Raw genomic sequence first — 27,509 nt, 5'->3', positions numbered from 1 at the left:
CTATGATTTTATATTTGTATAAAAGCTTTTTTTTTTTTTTTTTTTTTTTTTGTGTGTGTAATATAAATATAACAAAAAGTTTGTCCCATAATAGATATAATAAAAAAATACAACCACTCATACAAAATGGAAAAAGAACAAATAACATATATGAAATATTCGGTAAAAGAAATAAATTCACAATACAAAATAAATTATTATTTATAAAAAATGAAAAAATTAAAAACAAATTTCATAAATTTTTAAATAATAAAAATTATGTCATTACAAAATTATTTAATATATTTTTTTCAAAAAATTATAATTATCAATTTATTGAAAATGAAAATAATGAATTAGAAGACACACCATTGACCTGGTTAATAATTCCTAGTAATAAATTAAATACATTTTTAGACAGTTATATATTTAATATAATTCAATCAGAAAAACCATATTCTATTACAAATAATATTGAGAATAAAAAAAAAAATGTTCATAAATATTCTGAACAAAATGAACATATTAACAACAAGCCAAGAACAAATGGGTTGTCTCCTGAAATGCACACAAAAATAGAAAGATATATTACCAATCAATTAATAAAATTAGCAAGTGAAATTTTAAACATAGAAAATAAAATAAAAAAAAGAAAAAAAGAAAAAATTGAAAATAAAAATAATAGTAACAATGTTAAAGAATATATTAAATGGAATTTTTATTTAAGCAAAAAAGATAAACCACTAAAATGTTTTGTTTATGTTGATGTTCCTGATGGTACAGTAATGGTTAAACCACGAGAAATGGAAGAAAATTATTTCTTAATTTCTATAAATGCATTGAATGATATAAAAAGAAATAATCAAGATATATTAAAAAATATTTTTTTTAAAAAATTTAATATAACTTTTGATCATATTTATAATAATTGTAGCTTTTTAACACTTATTGTAAATAAAATTATTAACAAGCAATATATTATTGATACAATTACATTAACATCATTATTATCATCATTTTATTTAACAAGAAATTTTTTTTATCAAGCTTTTTTACAATTATTAAGTAGTGAAATAATATGGAATCCCTATATATATAATATATGGTGTAATCTATATCATACTACGTTACCACTTAAATTGTTTATGATTAAACAAACATATTCTTATTCCAACATATTATTTAATTATATAACCCAATATGTTCGATCAAAATTAATTAAATTAGAAACAAAATTAATTAATAATTCTTTAAAAAAAAAAATATTAATTGATACAATCAAAGATAATATTTACGACAAAAACTTATATACTATAGCAACAGATAGTTGTGATAAATATGAAGATGAATTTTATTACATTTAACATGGCTTGTGTTTGGTCGGTATGTAACTTGAATATATACTCCTTTATATTTTATTTTTTTGCAAATAATTTTGCTGTAACCCTCTTTTTTTTCGTTTTTTAAATGTCTATTTTTAGTATTTTCCCATTTATCACTACGTGGGCTATTTATCATTATAATTTTATTATTTTTTATTTTTTATTTTATTATTTTTTTACAAACTCTTTGTGTATACCTTGTTTATGCACATTGTGGTATACAAAAGGAAACTTGTTTTCTCTTTTTGGTAAATTTAAAAAATAGTTTATTATGCAAATTGAGAAGCTAAACAAATGTATTAAATAGTGTGGATGTATTAAATAGTGTGGATGTATTAAATAGTGTGGATGTATTAAATAGTGTGGATGTATTAAATAGTGTGGATATTTAAATAGTGTGGATATTTAAATAGTGGAATATATCAAATAGTGTAAATATAGTGGATATTTTTCCTACACATTTGTAAGTTAGGTCATATGAATAAACAACCTAATTGGGTTGTCCTATAATATATTATTTAAATAGACAAAAATTATATAAATATTTAAAGGTCTTATTCCATAAATTATTTAATATATAAAACTAATAAATTTATATTAATACAAATAAGTTTGTATATTTATACATATTACCAAATGTGTATATTTTTTGGTTGCAGCTATTAAAATTTATATTTTTAAAAAACTTAATAGTAATATTACTTTATATTTTAATAGCTTCATGGCTCGTTAGTTTTTTTTTTTTTTTTATTTAGCTTTTTTTTATTTCTTAAGCTTCCAAATACAGTGAATTTATTTATAACAACTTATACTATATATATTAGCATAATGACGAAATTTATAATTAATATAAAATGTATACAAATTTATAGTTTTTTTTCAATTGTTACTATAGTGTATTATCATGTATTTTAAGAACTATTTTTTCCATTATGAAAATATTTTTTTTTATAGTTTTCTATTTTTTCATAGTTATACCCTTTTAATGGTTAATCTATTTTCTCGACATATATATATGCAAAATATCGGATTACCTCATCTATTTTTTTTTCTATCTTTTTTTACATTTCTTATAAATATTAATGTTTATTATATACATGTGTGTAAAAAAAAAAAAAAAATTAATCATATTTTTCTTTTTTTTTTTTCTTTTACTAATATAGTACGACCTTTTCATATTTGTTCATTTAATATGGTTAGTTATTTGTTTGGCTTATATACATGTATTCTCAAAAGGACTTGACATAATATATGTAAATATATACATATAAATATATATATGTAAATATATATTATATATATACATTTGACATGCTTTGTGTTCATATTATTATATGCGTGTGTTTTTAATACACCCTATGTATATATTATAGCTTATGTTAAAGTAGTATTTCATATTGGGCATAGTAAATACATATAATATGTATATATACATGTTCTAAACATTTAAAAATATTTCATAATGTGCATATTATTTCTAATGCATATATATCAAGTGCATATAACTCTTATAGAGCTTGTGATTTTCTCCTTTCTTTTCTAAATGTTTAACTTATTTTTTTTTTTAACATATTTATTAATTTATTAGTCATTATCTTTCTATAATGAAAAAGTGAAATTTATTCTATTATTTTGTGCTTTTCTTTTTTTGACTTTTTCTTTTATGCTTCTTTGTATTATGAGCAACCAAAATACAAAAACGATAATGCATATTCATGTTAGCATTTATTTACCCAGTTCGCTATTTATTTTATATACAATGTATTATTATTAACTACTTTTTATTATGTAATTAAATATTTTATTCTCATCAAAATTTTGATGGATGTATATCACATGTATGTAATATATATATATATATTCCCTATGATTTTAGCCGATAAATTTGTATATATAATATGCCTATACGTATAACCCTTTATTATATGTATTTATACTATTTTTATGATTCGAAATACTTGCCTATTTTTTATTTTATTTAAACTTGTGCATGCTATAAAATTTTACATTGATTAAATTTTATAGTAAACCACTAACACTATAAATAGAAAAATATCTTTTAATATTTAGTATATAGATAGGGTTATATATATAATATATTTATTTATTAAAATGCTTCCAGTAGATTCAATATAAAATATATTAATGTATGTCACTCTCTATTTTTTTTTTTTTTTTTTTTTTTTTTTTTATGCACCCCTTTCCTCCCAAACAATTTTATCTTTACTATTGCGATAACTATATTACTAGCATAAAAAATATACATGTATATGTAAGGTAATTTTAATTATTCATATTTTATTTTTTGTATATAGTTATTATTCAATTATTTATATAATACCAATTATATAATTCTATATGTCACTTTAATTTTAATATATTATATATATATAATAGTATATTATATATTACATATTACTATTTTCCTTTATTGGATATAAAAAAAAAATATTTCTACATCCATATATGTATATAGACAGCAATACACAAAGATAAAAAAATTATATAGCATCAGCATATAGCTAATTTTATATATTTTTATATTGTTTATATATTATTTTAATAAATTTCGTTGACATATTTTTTTAACATTTCAATTATTTTAATAGTTTTAGTTATATTATAGGCAGTTTAACTATTTCAACCACACCAATTATTTCAATTATTTCTTTTTATTTTTTTTTTTTTATTATACTATATTTTGTATCCATATTTTTTAAATTATTCAATAGCATTTTTATGTATATTCAAGTATAATCAATTATTAGAGAATACTATTTTTCAGATTATTTTTTTTTTTTTTTAATATTTACTATTTATTTTTTGGGGGGGGGTTGCCTTTTTATTAGCTTTCTCTCCTTTGTTTTACTTCCCCATACATTATTTTTATTTTATTACGTATTTTTTCAATTTGTTCAAAAAAAATTACAATGTTTTTTTATGTATCACATAAAAGAAAAGGGATAAAACAATTTATGTTATAATAACATCCGTTATTTTTCCCAAAGGACATATATATATTATATATATATTTATTTTTGGAACCGAGCATGAATTAAAAGGAGAAAAAAAAAAAAAAAATAGCTAAAAAAAAAAAAAAAAATCAAGCCAAATTATATCAAAACAAAAAAAAGTATAAAAGGAAAAGTTTGAAATAATAATTTTCCAAATTTAAAAATGATAATTCCGTTGATTTGGATATATTCATAAAACTTGAAAGACAGATTTTTTTCAAAAAAAAAAAATAATATATTTTGATGATTTATTAAAAAATAAATAAATTTACTATTAAAATAAAAAATTTATAACGTTAAAAAAAATTACTATATAGTGGCTATCATTCAAACAGGTAGTAATAAAATTCGAAAAGTTCGGTCACAAATAATTGAAAATATTTTCTTAAAAAATAAATAGACAAAAAAATTATAACTAACCAGAACAATTTATGCAAAATAAATAATTCTTATAATAATAATAATTGAAACGGAAAAAAAAAAAAAAAAAAAAAAAAAAAAAGAAGAAATAAAAAATGACTGTACATCAAAAACATAAGGGAATGCTTATTTCTGATGAAGAGACAATAAATTCGCATTTGTATAATAATTTTTTAAATAAATTTAATAACTCCATTCTTAATAGTAATAATAATAATAATAATAACAATAGTAATAACAATAGTAATAGCAATAATAGCAACAGTAACATATTAAATGATTACAAACAAAATAGCCATATAAATAACAACATGGAGGATTATGAAAATATTGAATATATAAAAAGATTAAAAGAACAAAAAAAAATTAGAGATAATGCATATAAAAAAGTGGCAAATGATATTGAACTGAGAAAATTAATAGAGAGAGCTCAAATGAAGCATTCAAATTTTAATACTTCAAATCTTGGCTCAAATAATATCAATAATCAATATCACAGAAATGGTATATTTAATCATAACAAACAAAATGGAAATATAGACAATAACATGAATAATAATGTTAATCATGATCTTCATTTAATAAAAAGTGAACAAAATAGTAAATTAACTAAAGAATTTTATAAAAATTATGAAGAAAATATTTCAAAAGGAAAAGAAAATGACCAAAATAATCAAGACATATATAATACAACATATATAAATAATACTAATATAAATAATACCAATATAAAAGGTGGGAGATTATTACGTAATATAAATAAAAATAACAATATAAATAATAGTAGTAATCATAATATATCAGAAATTATAAATCCAATTGTTGATCAACATAGACAATTAATTTCATCTCAAGAAAATAAAGGAATGAAAAAAAAAAATTCTGAAAAAATATCTTTAGAAAAAGAAATTTTAAATAGACTCACTAATAATAATCGAAATCTTAATCACATCCAAACAAATAATATGGGTCGTTATAATACCCGAAATAATAATGAACAAGATCATATATATTATAACAATCAAGATGACGAAGAAAATGATATACCTAATGAATATAATATCCATCAAAATGAATCTAATATAAGAAATCGTTTAAAAAATTTTACAAAAAATAATATAAAAATACAACCACGAAATTATATTAAAAATCAAGTAAAAAATAATGAATATATTAACAATTCAAAAACAAAATATGAAAGAGAAGATAACTATGATGATTATGAAGAAGAATATAATAATAATTCTAATGATGAAAACCAAGATAATGATCTAATTAGAGATAACAACAATATACCAAATAAAAATAATAGTGATATATATAATACTAGAAGATATAATAATAGTCGAAGATTTAATAATTATAATGAAGAATATATTAATTATGAAAAAAATGAAAATCGAAGAAGGCAACTAAACTATGATGCATATAATAATGATGATACTATCCATAACTATGATGCACAATTTATAAATGCAAATATTATTAGAAATAAAAATAGTGAACTAGTCGAAAATGACATACAAAAAATAGCTAGTGTATCTCTTAAAAATAGAAACGATAATGAACCTGTTGAAAATTCAAAATATAATTTAAAGGCAAAAGAAAATAAAACTAAAAAAACAAAAAAAACCCTTACCAAAAATAATACTAATTCTACAAATATACCTAAAAATAAAAATAATCCAATCAAAAATGTTAATATAATAAATTCAAAAAATTCAAATATTTTACAAAATAATGAAAGAAAAACATACATCCCTGATAATAATGAATATTCATCAAACCCAAAACATAAAGTTACTGCTGCTTCAAATGCCCAAAATAATACAAATAAAGGTGGAAATTATTCAAATGCTGATAATTATTATTCCAATAATTATGGTACAAATACACGAAGTACTAATATTAATCGTTTTAATGAAAGATATCCAGATCAAGATGATGATGCAGGTATGTTCATACATTTTGTTTACCTTCTTATTATGTTTGTTTATTAACATTTTTATATTCTTCTTATCTTCTCTATATCACAACATATTATTTTCTTCATTATAATTCTGATTTTTTTTGTTATCATTTTTTAGAACAAAAAAAGCGAAAAAAAAGAGTCACAGAAGAGGGATCGAAAGAGAGCAATAAAATAAATGTAGGAGAGAGTTATCAAGTATCTAAACTTCCAAACTTTTTTTTGTGTCGATCAGAATTCATGTACAAAAGTTACGAACCAGTTGAGGAAACAAGCCCCGAACCATGTGTGTCATGTTCAGGATTACCATGCCATTGTAAAGTTGGTGGAGCAATATTAGTATACTCACCCCTTATGTTAGAAAGAATAAGAGAAAAATGTATGAAAAATAGAGGATATCATAAATGTATAAAAAATGAAATTGAATTATCATCTTATATACAAGAATGTGCAAAAAGCTGGAAATCAAATGTTGATGAATGGGTCCCATTTTCACCTGAATATGCATATAAATTATTACATTATGCTAATTATGATCCACATAAAGCTATAAGTATTATGAAGTCTTCAGAATTTTCATTTAGAAAAATTATGGACCCTCCAACTAGGAAATATCAAAATAAATGGAAACCTAAAGATAAAAGAGAAAATATATCGAAAAATCCATTCCCATCTCCCTTAACCATAAGAACATATTTGTCTAAACGACATCACAATAGTGGATATCACCTTCGATGATGATATTTAAAAAAAAAAAAAAAAACACATACTAGTAAATAGCTATACATATATTCATACATATACAATATGGCTCGGTAAGTAAATTCATTTCTACATAAAATGAGTGTTATAATTGACACCAATTTTTACAAACTTTTGCAAGCTTTTTCAAAAAATAATTAAGTTGCAAAAAAATCAAATTATTAAAAAATTCATGGCAAGAGACGAAGGAAAAAATAAACAAATTTAATTTTATATACTAAAAAAAAGTATGAATATATGCCAAATTAAGGTAAACACTAACATTCACTCTTGTATATAATTTTTCAAAATATATTACATATATATAAGTATATATATGCTCATTCAGTTTTACTCTTTTCTTTTCTTTTCATTTTATGCTTATTTATTTATATATATTTTTTTTTTTTTATATTTTTTTCGTCTCCATTTGATTTATAACAATTTTTAAAATTAACATATTCTTGCACTTTTTGCAATGTAAATATCTTGATAAATTAACTTTCTCAATTTATATATATTTTTACCACTTTATAATATTGGAGAAAAATTAACCATATCTTTTATACATTAAATATAATCTTAAAAATGATATCTTATAGCTGTTTTTATCATTTCAATAATTCTACACAAAATGAACAAAAAAATTTATGTTATTAAGTTTTTAATCTTTTATACTTTAAAAAAAAAAAAAAAAAAAAGGAAGAAATAATAACATAAAAAATTGCAAATAATTTATGTTATGTATTACATTTAGCACAATATTTTAACAAAAAATTATGCACCTTTTTAAAAGCTTTTTATTTTGAAAAAAGTGAAAAATAACATAAATTAAAGAAAATATTAAAAGATAAATATATATATATATATATATATATATATATAATATATATACACATTTACATGTGTGTAAAAACTTATGTATTATGTGGGGAATTTTTATGTTTTATATTGTCTAAAGCAATATTAATTTATTATTTCTGATTTGTTCATATTTTTTTATCATTTTATTTTTGGCTAGCTATATATTAGCTTGATTTGGATATATGTTAATTAATTTTTGTATGTTCAAATTGTTATTGTCAGAATAAAATAGCTATATGAACATGATATGATATAAAATATAGCCATGAAGCCTGAATTTTTTTTTGTGTTTTTTTTTAGTAATAGCTATATATGTTTTTTCTTTCTGTATTATTTTAATATATTTTGGAATATTTCATTAATAAAGATATTACTCACATTTGAATTAAAATAATATAATATGTGTATGGTTAGTAACATATTTGACTTTTGTTTATAATGTTTGAAGGTTTGAAATAAAAATTAAAAAATTACTATATATAGTATGGTAAATTTTAAACACATATAATATAGATATTTTTTATGATTTAAAAAAAGTATATAATATAAAAAAAAATATACAATAGTTTTTAATCTTAATTTGTTGTATTAGCAATACATTGTTTATCTATATCTAGTACTGCATTTTGTTTTTTTTTTATTAATCCTTATACTGTTTAATACAGTATTCATAATTTATTTATTCACCCATTTTATTAAATCCTTCGTTCATATTAACTTGTAAAGCTCCATTATTTTTAAAGTATGAATCCAAATCATTATCCAATCTGGTTTTTACATTACTGGATCCCATGTAGTTATCTAATTCATCGTCCTATATAAATTTTTAAAAATAAGAAAATATCAATAAACACTTTTATATAATAATACTCACAAATGTTGTTAAATTTGTGTATTCAATTATTAGCATATATATTTTTTTTTTTTTTTTTTGAAGAGATAATATTCTTACCAAATCTTTGGATGTTAATTTTCCAATTTTATCATGTAAATTTTGTGTCTTTTTAAAAAAATTATTTCTTTTTTTTCCGCCTCTAAAATATCTTCCCTTTCTGAAAGTGTTTCCACGTGATTTTTTCAAAAATGTTTCACGACCATTATTATTATTATTACCATATGGTCTATCATAATATCTATTTCCAATTTTTCTTTTATTTTTAAAAAAATATGGATTGTTTCCTTTTTTAAAATTTTTTCTATTCATCATTGATAAATTGCCACGGCCGTATGGCTTATATATATGTTTTCTGACATCTAATATTTTTTTCTGAGGAGTAAATTTAAATGATTTTCCTGTAAATAAAATTTTGATCGATAATATTTAAATCATTTTTATATATATTATATGCATAGTAAATGAAAACAAATTATTAATACAAAAAAATGGTATTTAAAAACAAGGAATTTTCATTGTCATTTAAGATGCTCTGAATATATTTTGGTAGTTAGTAAAGAATTATATCTTTTAATAATATATATATATATACACAATTTTTGTAGGACAAAATAGAAATAGTGCCACTATGTAAGTATATTTCATGTTTAAGGATGATAAATTTGGTCATTAAAAATATGTAGACTTGTTATTTTTTTTTTTTATTATTCTGAAATCCTTTAATTATTTGTGTAGATATAATTATTAATATTTTCCCATTTAAATATCTTATATTAAATAATTTATTATATATATGCAATATGTGTATATTTATGAAAATGTATTTATAATGATGCCAAACTCCACATAAAAATAAAAACTGATTTTATTTTTTTTAATGATCTTAAATATAACTCTTTTCGAATAATTGTCATTTATTATATTCATATGTATATCATCAATATGCATTTAAATATATATTAATGTAAAAATAATAATTTATAATTCCCCATTTATCATATTCTTCTTAAGCATCCAAAATACCATAATATATACATAATATATTAGTCATATGTCACTCTCTCGATTTTTATAAAATACATATACAAATATACACAGCGCGCATATGAATAACTATATAAAAATAAAATGAAAACAATTACACTCTTCTATTTTTTTCTTCATATTTCTTCCGCTTTGTCAAAAACATCACTCTGTTATTTCAAATTATAAAATAATTATCAAAGTACATAAAAATGACAAAAAAAAAAATTTACAAAAAAATACTAAAAAAAATCGTTTTATGTATATATACTTCACCCAGGATACTTTAAAATTTATAAAGCGCGAGTATGCATATACATATTATAAAAGCTTCACACATTTCAGCTTTTTCCATTTTCACAAAATTTACAAATAATCACAAAAAAAAACGTTTCCTATATATATGTACAAAATCATGTGTTTTCTGAGATAAAATATTTGGCACCTGAAATTTTCAACTATTCTGGTATTTATGTGTTTACAATAATATATAAACAATAATCATTATTTTATCAGCATACATATATATAGGTATACGTGGCAAATAATATATATATATATTCACATAAGCATATTATTTTTTATATTGTATAATTTATATTACAAACACAAAAAAAAAATAAATAAATAAATTCTTTATCAAATTTTTAATATAAATTTATGGGATTTAAATTATTATATATCTTCATACAAATACAATATTTATAATTATTATAAAATTCTCCATATTCTTAATATAGCTTTTTATATATTTTATTTCTTTATAAAATAATAGTGTCCTTATTTTTTTTTTTTTTATACACAAACATATATAAAAATATAATTAAGCTGTTTATACACCCCTTATAGGCATATATTTTATGCTATAATTAATTCAATACAAATATTCTACCATTTTTATAATTCAAATTATCATATATATAATATTAACAAATTGTTTTATGTTTTATATTTTATATATATTTTTTTTTTTTTTTTTTTTTTTTCACACACCTCGAGTTGGTTGATAAGAAAATTTTGTAAATCCGGTTTTGCGAGATTTTGATATTCCATCCTTCTTTCTTCCAATTTTATCTTGTCTATCAATTTTTGCAATTTTTACCATTTTCACTGATTATATATCTTTAAATTAAACTAAATAAATTTGTCCAGTTATAAGGGTCAAAAATAATATATATTCTGCTAATGTTTCGCTAATATTCTGCTAAATTCTGCTAATATTTCGCTGTTTCGCTGTTTCGCTAATATTTCGCCGTTTCGCTATATATTTTCTGCTGGAGATCTTGATTATAAAATATATCTTTTATTTATATAGATATATATAATATTTTTTTGTGAAATATATTTAATAGTTTATTTTAAATGTCATTATGCATACTCCGCATATTACATACTCAAGTATAACTTATTCGCGCTTAAGTATATACAATAAATAAGGGTTTGTTATTTTGAGAATATATTTTCCTTTGTTATATTATATAAAAATAAAATAATATATAAATTAATTTTGTTATATAAAACATTATATTTTCAATTACATATATGTGTGAAGGGATGTATATATATTGGTAAGTATGTTTTATATATGTTTGTAAATATTTATTAACATATATTTATATTCAAATAAAATACAACGAAACATTATACTTCATTCATATATATAATAAAATAAATAAATATAATAAAATAAATATATATATTAAAATAAATAAATATATATATATAATATGTCAAAGTTATAATTGTATAATATATATAAAATGTTTGTATTAAATATAATTTTTGTATAAAAATAGCATTTACTTATTTTATAAAATATAAATAAATAAAATATAAATGAATATATATAAATGAATATATATAAATGAATAAATATAAATGAATAAATAAATAAGCTATAAATAAAATACAAATATACAATAAAATAAATTATAAAAGTAAAAAAATATTTTTTAAGTTTGTTTTTATTTTTTGCTGAATGAATGAATTTATTTAGCACAATTTATTGCCAAGATATAAAATAATAAATTTTTCTTGCATTATATAAATATACCTATATATAAATATATATACAAATTATACCTATATATAAATTATACGTATATATAAATTATGCGTATATATAAATTATACGTATTATAAATATATATTATTATACGATTTGTTTATATTTATACATTTTGCGCTTATTATTAATAATACATATCTTTATTTTATTAGCTTGAAAAATTTGTGATAAATATGCGCGCAATTTATAAGACCCTATGAAATGAAAATGGCATAGTAGGAATGTCACCATACCTTACAAAAAAATAAAAAAAATAAAATATAAAACAAAATAACAATAAAAAATATAAAATGTAAAACAAAATAACAATATAAAATATAAAACAATAAAAAAATAAAAAAATGCGTTATTTTCTCTTTAGTATTATTATTTTATATTTTTATTAATTTTATTTGCCTTTTTTAAAGTCTCATATTTATTTGAAAAATAATATTATTCAGGATATGGTCATGTATTATAAAATACAAGCCCCTAAATGTACACACAATAATATGCTCATAATATATTGTTCTTTTTTTTTTTAAATAAATATACTAAACAAATTAAGTACTTATTGTATGGGTTGCTATTCCCTATATACAGTATTGCCAATAAAAAATATTATCTTATATTTTTATTTATATTTTTATTTTTATTTAACATATGTTATATCATGCCATAATGATGGCATACATACATATACTTTGACAATAAAATAATGTGAATATTACATTATTTTGTATATAAAAAAAAAGCAAAAAATATACTAAAAAAAATATGTACATATTAACGACTAAATAAATAGCAAGTTAAATGAAGCTACAGTTGGGTATCAAAATGAAGAGGGTATGTATATAATTTTTAAGATTCCATATTTCCAGTCCTTTCTTCCTAATTCAATTATTTTACATATATATATATATGCGTATTTTTAATATAAATATTTTATATGATTATAATAATTGAATTAAAATGAGATGCATATGTCTGGTATTTTATTTAAACATGTACATTCTCTGAAACTCAGCCATAAGTAGTTCAAATAAAAGTTTTGTTATTTTTGAAAATCCATACAAATCTTCCATAATGTATGGACAATATACTCTATGGTTTTCTATCAAATTAAATAATCTTATAGCATATATTTTATTTGTTATTTTTTGTTTTTTTATTTGATTTTTATCTAAGTTTTCCTGAATAGATTCTTTTAATATATAATAATTAGATTTTCCCTTAAAAAAATATTTATCATCATCTATGTATTTGCATACCTTTAGCATTGCTTCATTTAAGGAGCTTGCTTGTTTATTATCATTATTATTATCATTATTATTATCATTATTATTGTCATTATTATTGTCATTATTATCGTCATTATCATCATTATTGTCATTATCATTATTATTATTTTTTTTTCCATCTTCCTTTAAATTATCATTTGTTTTTTTTGAAAGAAATATTCCTTTCAATGTGGACTTAAAGGAAAATGATTCTTTCTGTTTTATTTCATTCTCACCACTGACTTCTTTCTCATCACTGGCTTCTTTCTCACTGACTTCTTTCTCACTGACTTCTTTCTCACTGGCTTCTTTCTCACTGGCTTCTTTCTCATTAATGGGTTCTATTTTTTCTGCATCTACCACAGTTTCCTTCTCATTTCCCCTGACATCTATCGACTTATCGTCATCTTTGTTATTAACATTCTTACCTAGTTGGTTTTCCATTTCTTCGTATATGATTTCTCCTGCTTGATCAAAATGTCCATTTACTAGGGTTAGGATTTCATCCAAAATTAAGTTTATCGTTTTTTCATTTTGTTCTTGATTTATTGATTTATTTTTCGATGTCTCAGATAAAAAATAATCCATATCATTCGAATCAACTTGTATGAATAAATTGTATTTATTATCATTTGGTGAAAAATATGAATAGTCAGAAATATTTACCTCCCTATAACAATATTTGCATGAAATAATTTGTTCTTTAGAATTATTTTGAATTTCATCTTTATATGTCCATCCTAATAATGAAATAATTTTAAATATATTAATATCTTCATATTCATATTTTTTTAAATGATGTATAATTTTAACATAAGCATTTATGTCTTCTTTTTCATGTGGTAATTGTGCAAGTGTTTCTATATCAGACAATATATTTATAAAATTATTTATATTAAATAAATTGAATTTTAGATTTTTAATATAATCTGCATCTATTATATATTTTTCCATATCTTTATAATTTTGTTTTATATAATCCATAGATTTTTGAATAATATTTTCATTCTTTAAAAAAATTGGAATAAAATTATTTTTAAAAAATTCCAAATATGAATTAAAAATTGTAAACTTTTTCTTTGTTTTATCATTTTGTACATGTTTTTTAATAACTAGTATTATATCGTTAATTGTTTTTTTTATATTTATCATAGGTATATATAATAAAGATCGTTTAAGAATTTCACAATTATTTTTATATTCCCTAAGTAATTTTACTCCCTCTAATGAATTATTGTCAAGTTTAAAAAATGATAAATCTATTAATTTATTTTTCCATGGACAATTATCACTATGTAATAGACACAAATCATTTATTCTAGTATACATAGAATATGTTCCTTTTTCATATATATATTTACATTGGCAATTTTCGCATTCTATAGTAGATTCATTTTTGCATACAAAACCATTTCTAGCTAATATTAACGAACATAAATGTACAGGTTTATTTATCCATTTATTATATGTATTTAATCTATTTATATATGATTTCTCATTATTTATATATTCTTTAACATCTTTTATATTATCATCTTTTTCATCATTTAAAAATCGATTTTCTACACTGATTAATTCTTCTTTTTCATTTTCGTCCTTTATTAATTTTATCTTTTTACCATCACTTTCAATTTTATCTCCTGAACTGTTCATTTTTCTCTTCACAATATCCTAGCTTTTTTATCGAGTAAAAAAAAAACATATATATATGTATATGTGTGTAAGAAAGTGAGGGAATTACAAAAAAGGAATGCAAATCATTTTGATTATATTATTTTTTTTTTTTAAAAATGCAAACTTCCGCCTATCTCTATGATAAGAAGCTATATATATGTATATATTATATAAATAAAGAAATTAAAGAATACGTATTTTTCGGGGAATATATTCATGTGCATTTTAAGTTCATTATGTATACCAATATACAATATAGCCAAAATAGCTAACTAAAATTTGGCTAATTGTGAAAAAAAAAAAAATGGTTGTACATATTTTCGTAATTTACCTTACAAAGTCATAATAAAAGGCTTATATGTAAAATATTTCTAAAAACGCACATTATTTACTATATTAATTTTTTATTTTTTTCTGTTTTCACACGTTTAATACAGTAAAAATATATCAATATAAAATACATATAGATATATATTTTTTTTGTTTTTTTATTTGCTGGGTGAATATAAAAAAGGTACTCTTTAATATCAAATGGTATGAAACTATGTTATGAAATAAAAAAGTACATAAATTTTTTCATTTTTCTCTTTTTTTTGTATATGATAATAAAAAATAAGTAAGCCAAAATATGCAATCCCAAATAAACGCTTAAAAAAAGCAATTTTATATGGTTAAAATTATTTCTTTTTTTTTGGAAAATAAAGGGGTGAAAAAAAATATACAATGTTTAGTTAAAAAATGAAGGATTGTCTAAATTTAATATTATAAAAATAAATTTAACCCATTTGAAAACTAATACTTATACCAATTTTTTTTATATATTTATTATTTATATAACTAGAAATATGTATAGGGAGAAAGAAAGGAAAATTATATGGGAACCTAACCCATCTACGCGATTAGTATCCACTTCTTGCCGAAATTGTACATATTAAATAATGAATGCATATAAATAGTTTTACTCGAAAAGTGGAAATCTCTTGCGTGTAGTTAAGCGCCTTATATACAATTTGAGCCCCCACCACAATTTTACCGAAAAGAAAAACGTAATACTAATAATAATAATAATAATAGTGTTTACATAACAGTAATAATAATAGTGTTCATATGACAGCAATAATAATAGTGTTCATATAATACTAAAGTAAATAAGTATAAACATACAATTTTATCCGGATTATCTATAAATAAATGTGTGTATAATGGTAATAATGTGCCTCTTCTTTCTTTGATATAAATGAAATTGATGTAAATGATAAGAAAATTATAGTTAATAAATATTTCGATACATATAACATATACCACGAATTTTTCTAAATTACTCTATCTTTTTAGAAACATATTCATGCATATTGACATGCTTGTATCATTAACATATTTGCGTACATATAAATTTAAAAAAAATGGGTATATTTCATGCAAATGTAAAGCCTTTTCGCCTATAGAAATGTATATATACATTATACCTATACTATATGTGTAGAGATGGATGATATTGGAAAATATAGAATAAAAGAAAATACCATTCTTTGCAATTATCACACATTTAGTCATATATTAAAAAAATAGCTAACAAAATACTCAAAAAAAATTAAAACGAAAAATATTAGTATTTCCTCACATTATGTTTATTTTTCCACATAATACATATATGTATAATATTTATTTATGAACTTTCCATTTAAGCAATGTGTAAATAATGATTAAATTCCCCAAAAAATCGAAAAAAACGAAAATAGCACATTAAATATAGTAACCCCATATATAAAGATAATTTCTTTCTATTAGGATTGTAATTATGTGCAAAATATATATTGATAATATTTTTTTTTTCCGGAAAATTTCTGAATTGTTAATAAAATTATGAACAGTACATGCATTCTTGCCAATAGATATATTATACAAAAATATGCCAAGTTTATTATTTAGATATACATATATTTTTTACGGGATATATACAAAGTATTACAAATATAATTATTCATATTAGATATACTTTGTATTTAAAATATTTATTTTAATATTATTAATAATATATATGCTAATTTTAATAATAATGGAAAAAATTAATAGCACTAATATTATGAACATTTGGAAAAAAAAAAAATGCCTTTTAATTTAATTTTATTGATTATTTTTAAAAGCGTATTTTTTTTGTATTAAATACATATTAGTTATTAATGGTTTTCATTGATCCTTATTAAGAAATAGTATATATTATATATATGTTTACTCATTTATGTATTATTCGTTTTTCATTTATATTGTTATCAAGTGTGCATGACTTAAATTTAGTTTCCCTTTTTCTCCTTTTTTTTTTTATACTTTTTTAATCTTCTCTGATAATATTGTTAACCGTGTTTTGATATTTTTAATTTAATTGTGTATTATATATATTTGTATATTATCAAAAATTATTTTTCCATACATATATGTAATTCGATTAGCTTTTGCAAATTAACCTAACAATCAATAATAAATAATTATATATGTGAAAATTTTGTGTTTGCAATTTACTTTATATATGTATGCAACTCATATTCAGTGTATCCTTACACGCATAGTTGTTTAACCCCATCATTACTAAAAAAAAAAAAAAAAGACGAAATATGGGGATAAATACGAAATCGAGGATACACTACATATTTTGTTTTTATTTTACAATAGGCCAACAAATAAACTATTGAGATTTCTTTTATAATAAATGAAAATAGTTTATTGTGTAATAAGATATGCTAATCTAATGGTGGACTTACTTTATGCTACGTTATTCGTGCTTTTGTTGTGATATATTGTTTTTTTTTCAATTTTTTTTAATATAAAGAAATTTAAAAATAAAAATATAATTTTTCATTTTTAAAATAATACCAAAATTTATGTGGAAAACATAAATATGTAAACAGACATATGCTTAGAAATCTTATTTGTTTAGACCTAAACATTGTCATTTAACTATTTTTTTTTTTTATTCTTTTTCAAAAATATAATGGAGAATTTCTCTAAAAAATTTTTCCCTTCTTTATATAAAAGAAATAAAGGCAATGAAAACCAGTTGAGCAGCAGTACCAACAATAATAGCAGCAATAATAATAGCAATAATAGCAATAGCAATATCGATAATAATAACAATATCAATAATAGCAATAATAATAGCAATAATAATAGCAATAGCAATAGCAACAGTAATAATGATAGCAATAATATATCGAATGGTATCGAACAAAATTATAATACAAATGAGAAATATAATTTGCCACGTCAAGGAATCGGAACAACCGAATTATTAAATGCAGATACTTCGGGGTTTCAAAAAAAGAATCAAGATGTTAATGAAAATAGTTTTACTGACTTGGCGGAGAATTGTAAAAGGGAAAAACATATGACTACTTTGGAAAAGTCGAAAAGCAAAAATAGGGAAAATAAAGAAAATCGAGAAAATAAAGAAAATAGAGAAAATAAAGAAAATCGAGAAAATAAAGAAAATAGAGAAAATAAAGAAAATAAGAATAATGGCGATATTAGCAAAGATTTATCTAAAAGCGAAATAAAAAGTGATGATCACTTAATTAATGACTCTAAAAATCGAAAAGATCAAAATTCTAAAGTAAATTTAAAATATGATGAAAAGGAGGCAACAGAAGAAGATAAGCAAAACTCGACTGTCCGTGATAAAAATAAAAAAGATGCAGAATCAAAACGAAGTCAAGAAAACAAAAAAAACAATATCAATAAAGGTAAATATGATGAAGGTAAATATGATGAAGGTAAATACGATGAAGGAAGTGAACAAATGGAGAATGAAAAAAAAAAAATAAATAAGGAAAAAATAAAAAATAGGGATAAAGATGTAAAGGATGACAACTCAAAAACTTGTACTATGGATGACAGAAATATTAGCATAAATGGGGAATGTATTGAAAATCTGAATGATTCAGAAAATAATAATGGTAATAAAAATGGTAATAGTAATGATAATAATAATGGTAATAATAATGGTAATAATAATGATAATAATAATGATAATAAAAATGGTAATAATAATGATGATAATAAAAATGGTAATAATAATGATGATAATAATAATGATGATAGAAAAACAGCAAAAAAAATAAAAATGAAAAAAATTGAAATAAATAAAAAAGAAAATGATACAAGCGGGTATAGCCCAATAAATAACGATCTAAATAATAATAATAATATTATGGTAAATACAAGTAATAAAATAATAAAAAATGAAAATAACATAGAAAATAAATCTGTCAATATTTATATAAATACAAAAAATCAAAACATAATTTTTAACAATAATGATAATACAAATATTCAAATAATTCAAAATAAAAATAATTTAACATATTATTATTCAGGAAATAATAATCATAATTCATATATGACCGAAATTAACAATTCTAAAAAATATAATAATGAATTTGAAAGTAATACATATAAATTATGTAACGCTACTATTGATACAAATGAATCTAACACTCTTCAAACAAAAATTCAAAATATATATTCATCTAATAATAATATAAATCAAAATTTAGCAAATGATAGTATCTTAAAACATGATGGAATAAAAGAAACATTTATTAATAATGTAAATTATAATAATTTTCCAAATCATGCAAATATGAATATGATAGATACTATTGAGAATAGTTCGCCAATATTAACAACAGATAATAGCAATAGCAATAGCAATAACAATAACAGTAACAGTTATAATAGCAACTATTATGCAAACATGTTTAATGATTTGAATTATGTTCCAAGATTGAATAACAATTATATATCACAAAATACTAATGATAATACCTTACCAAATGAAGCAGATTCTTATAATAACTTCCCTTACGTGAATACAAAAATACGTACTTTAGGAAATAATGCATTATTAAATGGCCACAGAAATAATGTTAAAAATAGATATAATTGCATATCTGATAATAACAATATTAACAATAATAAACATAATACAAACGTTATAAATGATTTTTTTGTATATAATAATATAAATAATGTATATAAAGATCCAGTTTCAAATAACGATCATCTTTCGAATGGTAATACTTCACATTACTCTGGTCAGAATTTTGAAATTTTTTCAATGGGGATGAATGTAGATGAAAATAATATGCATGCATCTGGTATTCTAGATAATTCTTATACATATATGAATCCATTTAATTCTGATAATACATTTACTTGTAAAAATTTAGATAATTTAGTCAATTCTAATATCTCAATGTTTAATGGAAATATAACTGATAATATACCAAACAGATATGTAAATCATGCCAACTTAAATTTTTCCATTTTTAATGAAAAAGAAATGAATCCAAATCAACAAACAAATGATGATTTCATAAATGATGTAAATTATGACGTATATTCAAACTATACTCAAAATAATCACGGCCACAATAACAGCTCTTATACTCAAAATAATCAAAATAATCAAAATAATCACAACCACAATAATAGCTCTTACAATCACAACCACAATAATAGTTCTTACAATCACAACCACAATAATAGTTCTTATAACAGCTCGTATAACAGCTCTTATAACAGCTCTTATAATATGCCAACTAATTCAAGAGGGTCATTTTTTCCAAACCATAATGTAAATTTTAGTCTCGAAAGAAATACATTTTTAAATAAAAACTCAACTGCAAGTTTTGTTTATAATAATTTAAAAAGAGATGATAATATAAATGATATTTATGATGAAAAAAAAAAACTTTTCGATGTTTTAAATTCAGCAAAATCAAGTATTATTATAGAAAACGATCTAATTAATAATAATAATTTTAGCTCTTCATTTGAAACATCAAATAATCCAGAAAAAACAAAATCAGGATTTATTTTTGATAAGAACATAGATCATTCCAAAAAAAAAACATGCACAGTTAAGATTAAAAAAGTTAGTGCGCTCAATTTGGAGCCCCAATCTGGCCTTACCTCATACGGCGGAAAAACTGAAAACAGCGAAAATAACGAAAATAGAGAAAACAGCGAAAATAACGAAAATAGAGAAAACAGCGAAAATAACGAAAATAACGAAAAATGTGGCAAAGGCGGTTGCAATAAGCCGAATAAAGCAAACATTTTCGATGTTGCTAAAAAGAAAAAATATGTTGCTGAAATAATTAGATGTGAATTAATATGGGGTCCATCAAAAAATAAAGAACCCATAACTCCAGTAGAAAATTGTGAATTACATCCAGTAGTAATTATAAAAGATGAATTAGGAAATTTATATGATGATGATGAAGATAATGAAAATAATCCTATTGGGAAAACGGTTAATATATTTTACAGATGGAGTAGAGGCCCTCCAAGAACAGTATGTTTTTTTCATTCTCAAAAAATAGGGCATATACAATGTACATTAACATTTCGTTGTTTTTGTTCATATAATTGTTTTATGAAAGGGTTTGAAGATATACATAAATATTACAAAAGTAATGGTTCTATAAATATACCATCTCATTTTAATTTACATACATATGGGGTATCATGTTCTTCATTTAATTGGGAAAACTATGATGAGAATATTGAATTTGATGAGACACATTACAAAGGTCTAATTAATTCAGGTTTAATAAATGTATCTGGAAAAGAAACTTGGAAAGTTATTCATAATGAACGAAATTATATTCCTTGTGTAAAAGATGTTGGACATCAAATAATGTTAGAAACTATGATTCTTGACAAAAGGGCTATTACATCTACTTCTAAAACTGATTCTTCAGACAGTTCTGACCACTCTGAAAATTCTGACCACTCCGAAAATTCTGACCATTCTGAAAATTCTGACCACTCCGAAAATTCTGACCATTCTGAAAATTCTGAAAAATTGGCCAATTTAAAAACCGATTCTATAGACAATATTAACATTATAAAAGAACGAACAGATATAGATAAAGAAAATAAAATTAGTATTTCACAAAATAATATAACACAGATTAATAAAATATCTGAAACAAATAATACTGATCTTACAATTTCAAATGTTGATGATTTTCAAGTTAGTAGTACAATGGACACTATTGAAGCTAGCCTAGCAGAACCCGATACTTCAACTCGTTTTTCTATTCCTTTAATATCCTTAAAAGAATCAAAAAAAAACCAACTAAGAAATATAAATTCAGATGAAAGTACAGAACCTAGGTTTAGTGAAAAAGAACCCCTAAACCCTAAACCCTTAAATTTGGATGAAAAAAAAAGCCTAGTTTTAACTACACAAAATGAATTAGCCAATAAAAATAAAAAAAATAAAATAACTTCTGAAACTACTACACAAAATGAATTAGCCAATAAAAATAAAAAAGATCAAATTATCAACAAAAATAATAAAAAAAAAAAAAAAAAAATTTATGTATTAGATGATAACATATGGAATAGTATAAATGATCCAAATATATATCACAAAATAATAACTGGATGTTGTATACCTAATATTCAAATAATGCCAAATAATAATAATATAACATCTTTTAAAACATTAAACTCTTCTGATAATCAATTTACAGTTATGACTTGGAATATATTAGCTGAAATTTATGGAACGTCTGAAGCTTTTTCTCATTGCGATCCATACATGCTTTCATGGTCTTATAGAAAAACAAAAATTATTCAAGAAATTCTTAATTATCGTCCCGACATTATATGCTTGCAGGTAGGAGCGTGTCACTTATTCCATTTGCCCACTTCTTCACTTCTCCACTTCTTATCACTTCTTGTCACTTCTTATCACTTCTTATCACTTCTTGTCACTTCTTATCACTTCTTGTCACTTCTTATCACTTCTTGTCACTTCTTATCACTTCTTGTCACTTCTTGTCACTTCTTATCACTTCTTGTCACTTCTTATCACTTCTTATCACTTCTTGTCACTTCTTGTCACTTCTTATCACTTCTTGTCACTTCTTATCACTTCTTATCACTTCTTATCACTTCTTATCACTTCTCAGGAGATCCAAAACGAACACTTCCTCGAATTCTTCAAGCCGTGCCTGAGCCAGTACGAATATCAAGGCGCTTATAAACAAAAAACAAAAGAAATTTTTACATCTCCTTCTGGGAAACATAAAGGAGGTAAATATACTATAGATGGGTGTGCAATATTTTTTAACAAGAAAAAATTCAATTTTGTTGAAATATATGCATTAGAATTTAGTAAGCTAATAAAAGAAGGTTCAGTAATTTCTCTTCCAAAAGAAGTTCAAAAAAATCCAGCATTGTCAAAAGGATTATTAAAAGATAATATAGCCTTAGTATTATTACTTGAATATGTTGAAAATAATAAAATATTATATGACTCTGAAAAATGGGAAAAAAATAATAATCCACATTTTGAAAATAAAAAAAATAAAAAAAATAAAAAAAAAATGGTAATAGTATCAAATACACATATTATTGCAAATCCAGAAGCAACATATGTCAAAATATGGCAAACACAAATATTAGTAAAAGTTATAGAATATTTAAAAATAAATTTTATACAAAAATATGAAATTATCCCAAGTATTATTATATGTGGTGATTTTAACAGTACCCCAAATAGTGCAGTATATCAATTATTATATAAAAAAAAATGTTTCCCAACTCATAATGATATACATTCCGATGAGCATGGATTACTAAAATATCTTCCTATGTCACATAATTTAAATATTAAATCTGCATATGCTATTTCTAATTTTTTATCACAAAGAATAAATAAAGAAGAATCCATAAATAATATTATTATTAACAATACAATTGAATTAGATAAATTTGAACCCGCATTTACAAATTATACTTCAAATTTTATAGGATGTTTAGATTATATTTTTTATAATGATGAAGATTTAAATATTATCTCAACTGTAAATATACCAAATGAAACACAACTAATACAAGAATCTCAAATATACCATTTATCTACTTCTGCTTTACCAAGCCCAGTAAGGCCGTCTGACCATTTCCCATTAGTAGCAAAATTTGAATTTAAATTTTTATAATATTACCCCGAAAGACTTATTTATATGCAAATATAATGAAATATTTATTACTTTCTATATTTGGGATTTTATATTTAACGGATGTTTTTTGCGTATTATGCAATCAAATTACATTTTAGTAAAAAAAAAAAAAAAAAAAAAAAAAAAAAAAAACTATTAGCTAGCCATTTTTATGATACATAAATTATTCATCATACACACTTCACCTGTTGTTTATATTTACATTACATTTACATCGTATTTACATTTACATCATATTTACGTTTATACTATTTTTCATTTTTTTTGTCGTTATAATTAAATATATATATTGTTTATAAATTTGCAACCAATCAATGGAGCTGTATCGTGTACATATTGTATACATATATATATCCAAGACATACCAACGTGTTTTTTTAAATGTTTATAATTTTTTTTGCATATATATTTTTAATTGCTTTTTTCTTTGGATAATATACATTTTTTTTTTCTCTCCTTATTTTTTATTAAAGTTTTTAATAAGCCATTAAGGCACATTTTTTACGCAACAATATTTGCCGTTTCGTAGTATGCTATTTTTACCTCATTTATATTATACATATGTACACTAATATATGTTGAAATAAAATGTATTCCTCTTTTTTTTTTTTTTTTTTTGTTTGTTTTTTTGTTATATATTCATAAATTTATTTGTAACATGTGAAATTTATATTTTATCATGATTTCCCCTTTTAGTTTTTACCACTATATATATATGTAGCATTTTTTTTTTATAAATTATATAAACACTATTTTAAAGAGATTATTTAATTTTACTTAAAATTCACTATAAAAATGTCTTTCTTTTTAAAACATTATATACTATCATTTCTTATTCTTAAGTAGTTGTATTTTTTTTTTTTTTAAGTTCTATAAATAAATATAATACTGATTTTTATAAAAAAAAATCGAAATAGCATATTTTGTCACACATCCATACCACCCTCCCCAATCAAAACATTATACGCTTATACATTTGAAAAACAACAATTTCCAAAATAAAATATAAACACCTTTAATAGTTCTTTTTTTTTAAAATATTTAATATAAAAATGTTGACAAATTAAATATTTTTTTGCAAAAATTATATTATATACAAAATAGTTTTATGCTTAGTTGCTTATGAAATTAGCATAAAAATAGAAAAATGAATAAATCAACAAATACACGTTTTTTTTAATAATTCAAATAATTACAATTATATTTTTACATTTTTATATTTCTACATTTTTATATTTCTACATTTTTACATTTTTATATTTCTACATTTTTACATTTTTATATTTTTACATTTTTACATTTTTATATTTTTTTTAAATCATCCCCCTCCCTTTCTATATACACCTTACTCACCTTACATATACAACACTCTTGTATGCAATTTTGATTCCTATAATTAATTTTGAAAAAAACAAACCCTGAAATATATTTATAAAATTAATAAATTATGAAAAAACAACCAAAGATATGAAAGGAAAGAAAAAGAAAAGAAAAAGAAAAAAAAAAAACATTTATTTATACAATTGTAAAGTAAAATATATTTCATATTTCTCAAATTTTAAAAAATTGGAAAAAATAAAAGTGCATATATACCAATAATAAAATAATAAAATAAATGAACGTAGCCATTTTGTATGATAATATATAATTCTATAACTATATGCATATATTCCCAAATGGGAATAAAGGTATTTTAAATAAATTATTATGCTTACATTATTCTTAATAAATATGTTAGTAATATTATAACGTGAATAAAAAAAAAAAAAAAAAAAAAAAAACGTGGTGAAAGAAAACGTTAATTAAAGTTAGCTTATTTTATTATTAAAAAATCCATTTTAGTTTATTATCATATTTTGTTATTTTATTTTTTTTTATATATGCCCCCACAATATATTATACAAATTTACAGGTATTTAAGCAAAAGGCAAGTGGTATTTACAAATTTTATCTAATATATTTTACCGGCATAAATAATTTATATATAATAATATATATGCATTTATATTTTTCGGCTTATAATATTTATTTAATATATGTATTAAAATTAAAAAAAAATAGTTAAAAATAGTTAAAAATAATAAAAATTGTAAAATAAAAAAAATAAGAGAAATTACCAAAATAACGAAACAAAAAAAAATATATAGTTCCATACTGTGAATTATTATAAAATTATGTAAATATATTTACATTACTTAAAAAAAAAAAAAAAAAAAAAAAACTTATCTTTTTAATAAAAGAAATATTTATATAAAAATGGCAGACCAATTTACAGTTCGAGTAAAAAAATATATGAGTAATCCCTTGTTAAGAAGAAAACAGTTTGCATTAGAAATTTTACATCCAAATAAAGGGACCATATCAAAAAAAGATGTTAAAGAAAGATTAGCAAAAATGTATAAATTAAATAATGTAAATACAATTGTACTTTTTGGATTTAAAGCTTTATTTGGAGGTGGAAGAACTAAAGGGTTTGGCTTAATTTATAATAGTGTTGATGCTGTTAAAAAATTTGAAAAAAAATACAGGCAAATACGAGAAGGCTTAATAACAAAGGAAAACAAACCAGGACGAAGAGCAGCCAAGGAATTGAAAAACAGAAGAAAAAAGGTAACCCCCCCCATCTATATATATCTATATATCTATATCTATATATATCTATGCCCACCTATGCCCATCTATATATATCTCTATATCTATGTATCTATATATATAACACTATTGACGCTTCTTTTTTTTTGCTGCTTTTAGGTCCGAGGTACAGCAAAAACAAAAGTTTCTGGAGGAAAGAAAAAATAAACGAATACATAATATATATTGCTTTTACACCTCTGTTATTTTCGGCAAATTCACAAACTTACAATTTCGTGTATATATTATTTTTTTTATTAATTGCAAAAGTCCATGATTAATATATATGTTTATTTTCTTGTATTCTAATTTAAATAAATATCTCTTTTTTATTGCTTAACAATATATTTTAACCCCTTTGATGGGAACTCTCATAAAGTTTAAACAAAGAAAATATATAGAGAATTAAATAAACAAATAAACGAACAAATAAATAAACAAACGAACGACCAACTAAATATGTGCGACCCCATTTTGCATTCTTCGAATATTGTGAAAAATGCTCGCACCATTTGCAAATGCGATAAATTATTATTATATTTTTCCATTCCTTCA

General features: G+C 21.3%; 6 protein-coding genes across 6 annotated transcripts; 4 read left to right on the top strand and 2 right to left on the bottom strand.

Annotated features, from left to right (window-relative positions):
• Positions 1-2: 2 nt before the first annotated feature.
• PY17X_1238100 (conserved protein, unknown function) lies at positions 3-1,343 on the top strand (the record flags this gene model as incomplete). The annotated part of the gene is made up of 1 exon (XM_022956864.1): positions 3-1,343. One exon carries the CDS (start codon positions 3-5, stop codon positions 1,341-1,343), a length of 1,341 nt encoding a protein of 446 aa, XP_022812702.1.
• Positions 1,344-4,890: 3,547 nt separating this feature from the next.
• Positions 4,891-7,502, top strand: PY17X_1238000 (EELM2 domain-containing protein, putative; the record flags this gene model as incomplete). The annotated part of the gene is made up of 2 exons (XM_726213.2): positions 4,891-6,748; positions 6,883-7,502. 2 exons carry the CDS (start codon positions 4,891-4,893, stop codon positions 7,500-7,502), a joined length of 2,478 nt encoding a protein of 825 aa, XP_731306.2.
• A 1,546-nt stretch (positions 7,503-9,048) lies between these two features.
• Positions 9,049-11,392, bottom strand: PY17X_1237900 (FoP domain-containing protein, putative; the record flags this gene model as incomplete). The annotated part of the gene is made up of 3 exons (XM_022956863.1): positions 9,049-9,183; positions 9,322-9,662; positions 11,281-11,392. The coding sequence occupies 3 exons, from the start codon at positions 11,390-11,392 to the stop codon at positions 9,049-9,051; spliced, it is 588 nt and encodes a 195-aa protein (XP_022812701.1).
• A 1,937-nt stretch (positions 11,393-13,329) lies between these two features.
• Positions 13,330-15,267, bottom strand: PY17X_1237800 (zinc finger protein, putative; the record flags this gene model as incomplete). The annotated part of the gene is made up of 1 exon (XM_721282.1): positions 13,330-15,267. The coding sequence occupies one exon, from the start codon at positions 15,265-15,267 to the stop codon at positions 13,330-13,332; it is 1,938 nt and encodes a 645-aa protein (XP_726375.1).
• A 3,007-nt stretch (positions 15,268-18,274) lies between these two features.
• On the top strand, positions 18,275-24,302 carry PY17X_1237700 (uncharacterized protein; the record flags this gene model as incomplete). Its single annotated transcript, XM_719964.2, has 2 exons — positions 18,275-22,975; positions 23,271-24,302. 2 exons carry the CDS (start codon positions 18,275-18,277, stop codon positions 24,300-24,302), a joined length of 5,733 nt encoding a protein of 1,910 aa, XP_725057.2.
• A 2,277-nt stretch (positions 24,303-26,579) lies between these two features.
• On the top strand, positions 26,580-27,122 carry PY17X_1237600 (40S ribosomal protein S24; the record flags this gene model as incomplete). Its single annotated transcript, XM_721722.1, has 2 exons — positions 26,580-26,933; positions 27,075-27,122. 2 exons carry the CDS (start codon positions 26,580-26,582, stop codon positions 27,120-27,122), a joined length of 402 nt encoding a protein of 133 aa, XP_726815.1.
• Between the last annotated feature and the right edge of the window lie 387 nt (positions 27,123-27,509).

Source organism: Plasmodium yoelii (genome assembly GCF_900002385.2).
Source record: "Plasmodium yoelii strain 17X genome assembly, chromosome: 12".
Lineage (NCBI taxonomy): Eukaryota > Apicomplexa > Aconoidasida > Haemosporida > Plasmodiidae > Plasmodium > Plasmodium yoelii.
This window is presented reverse-complemented; position numbering and strand designations above follow the sequence as displayed.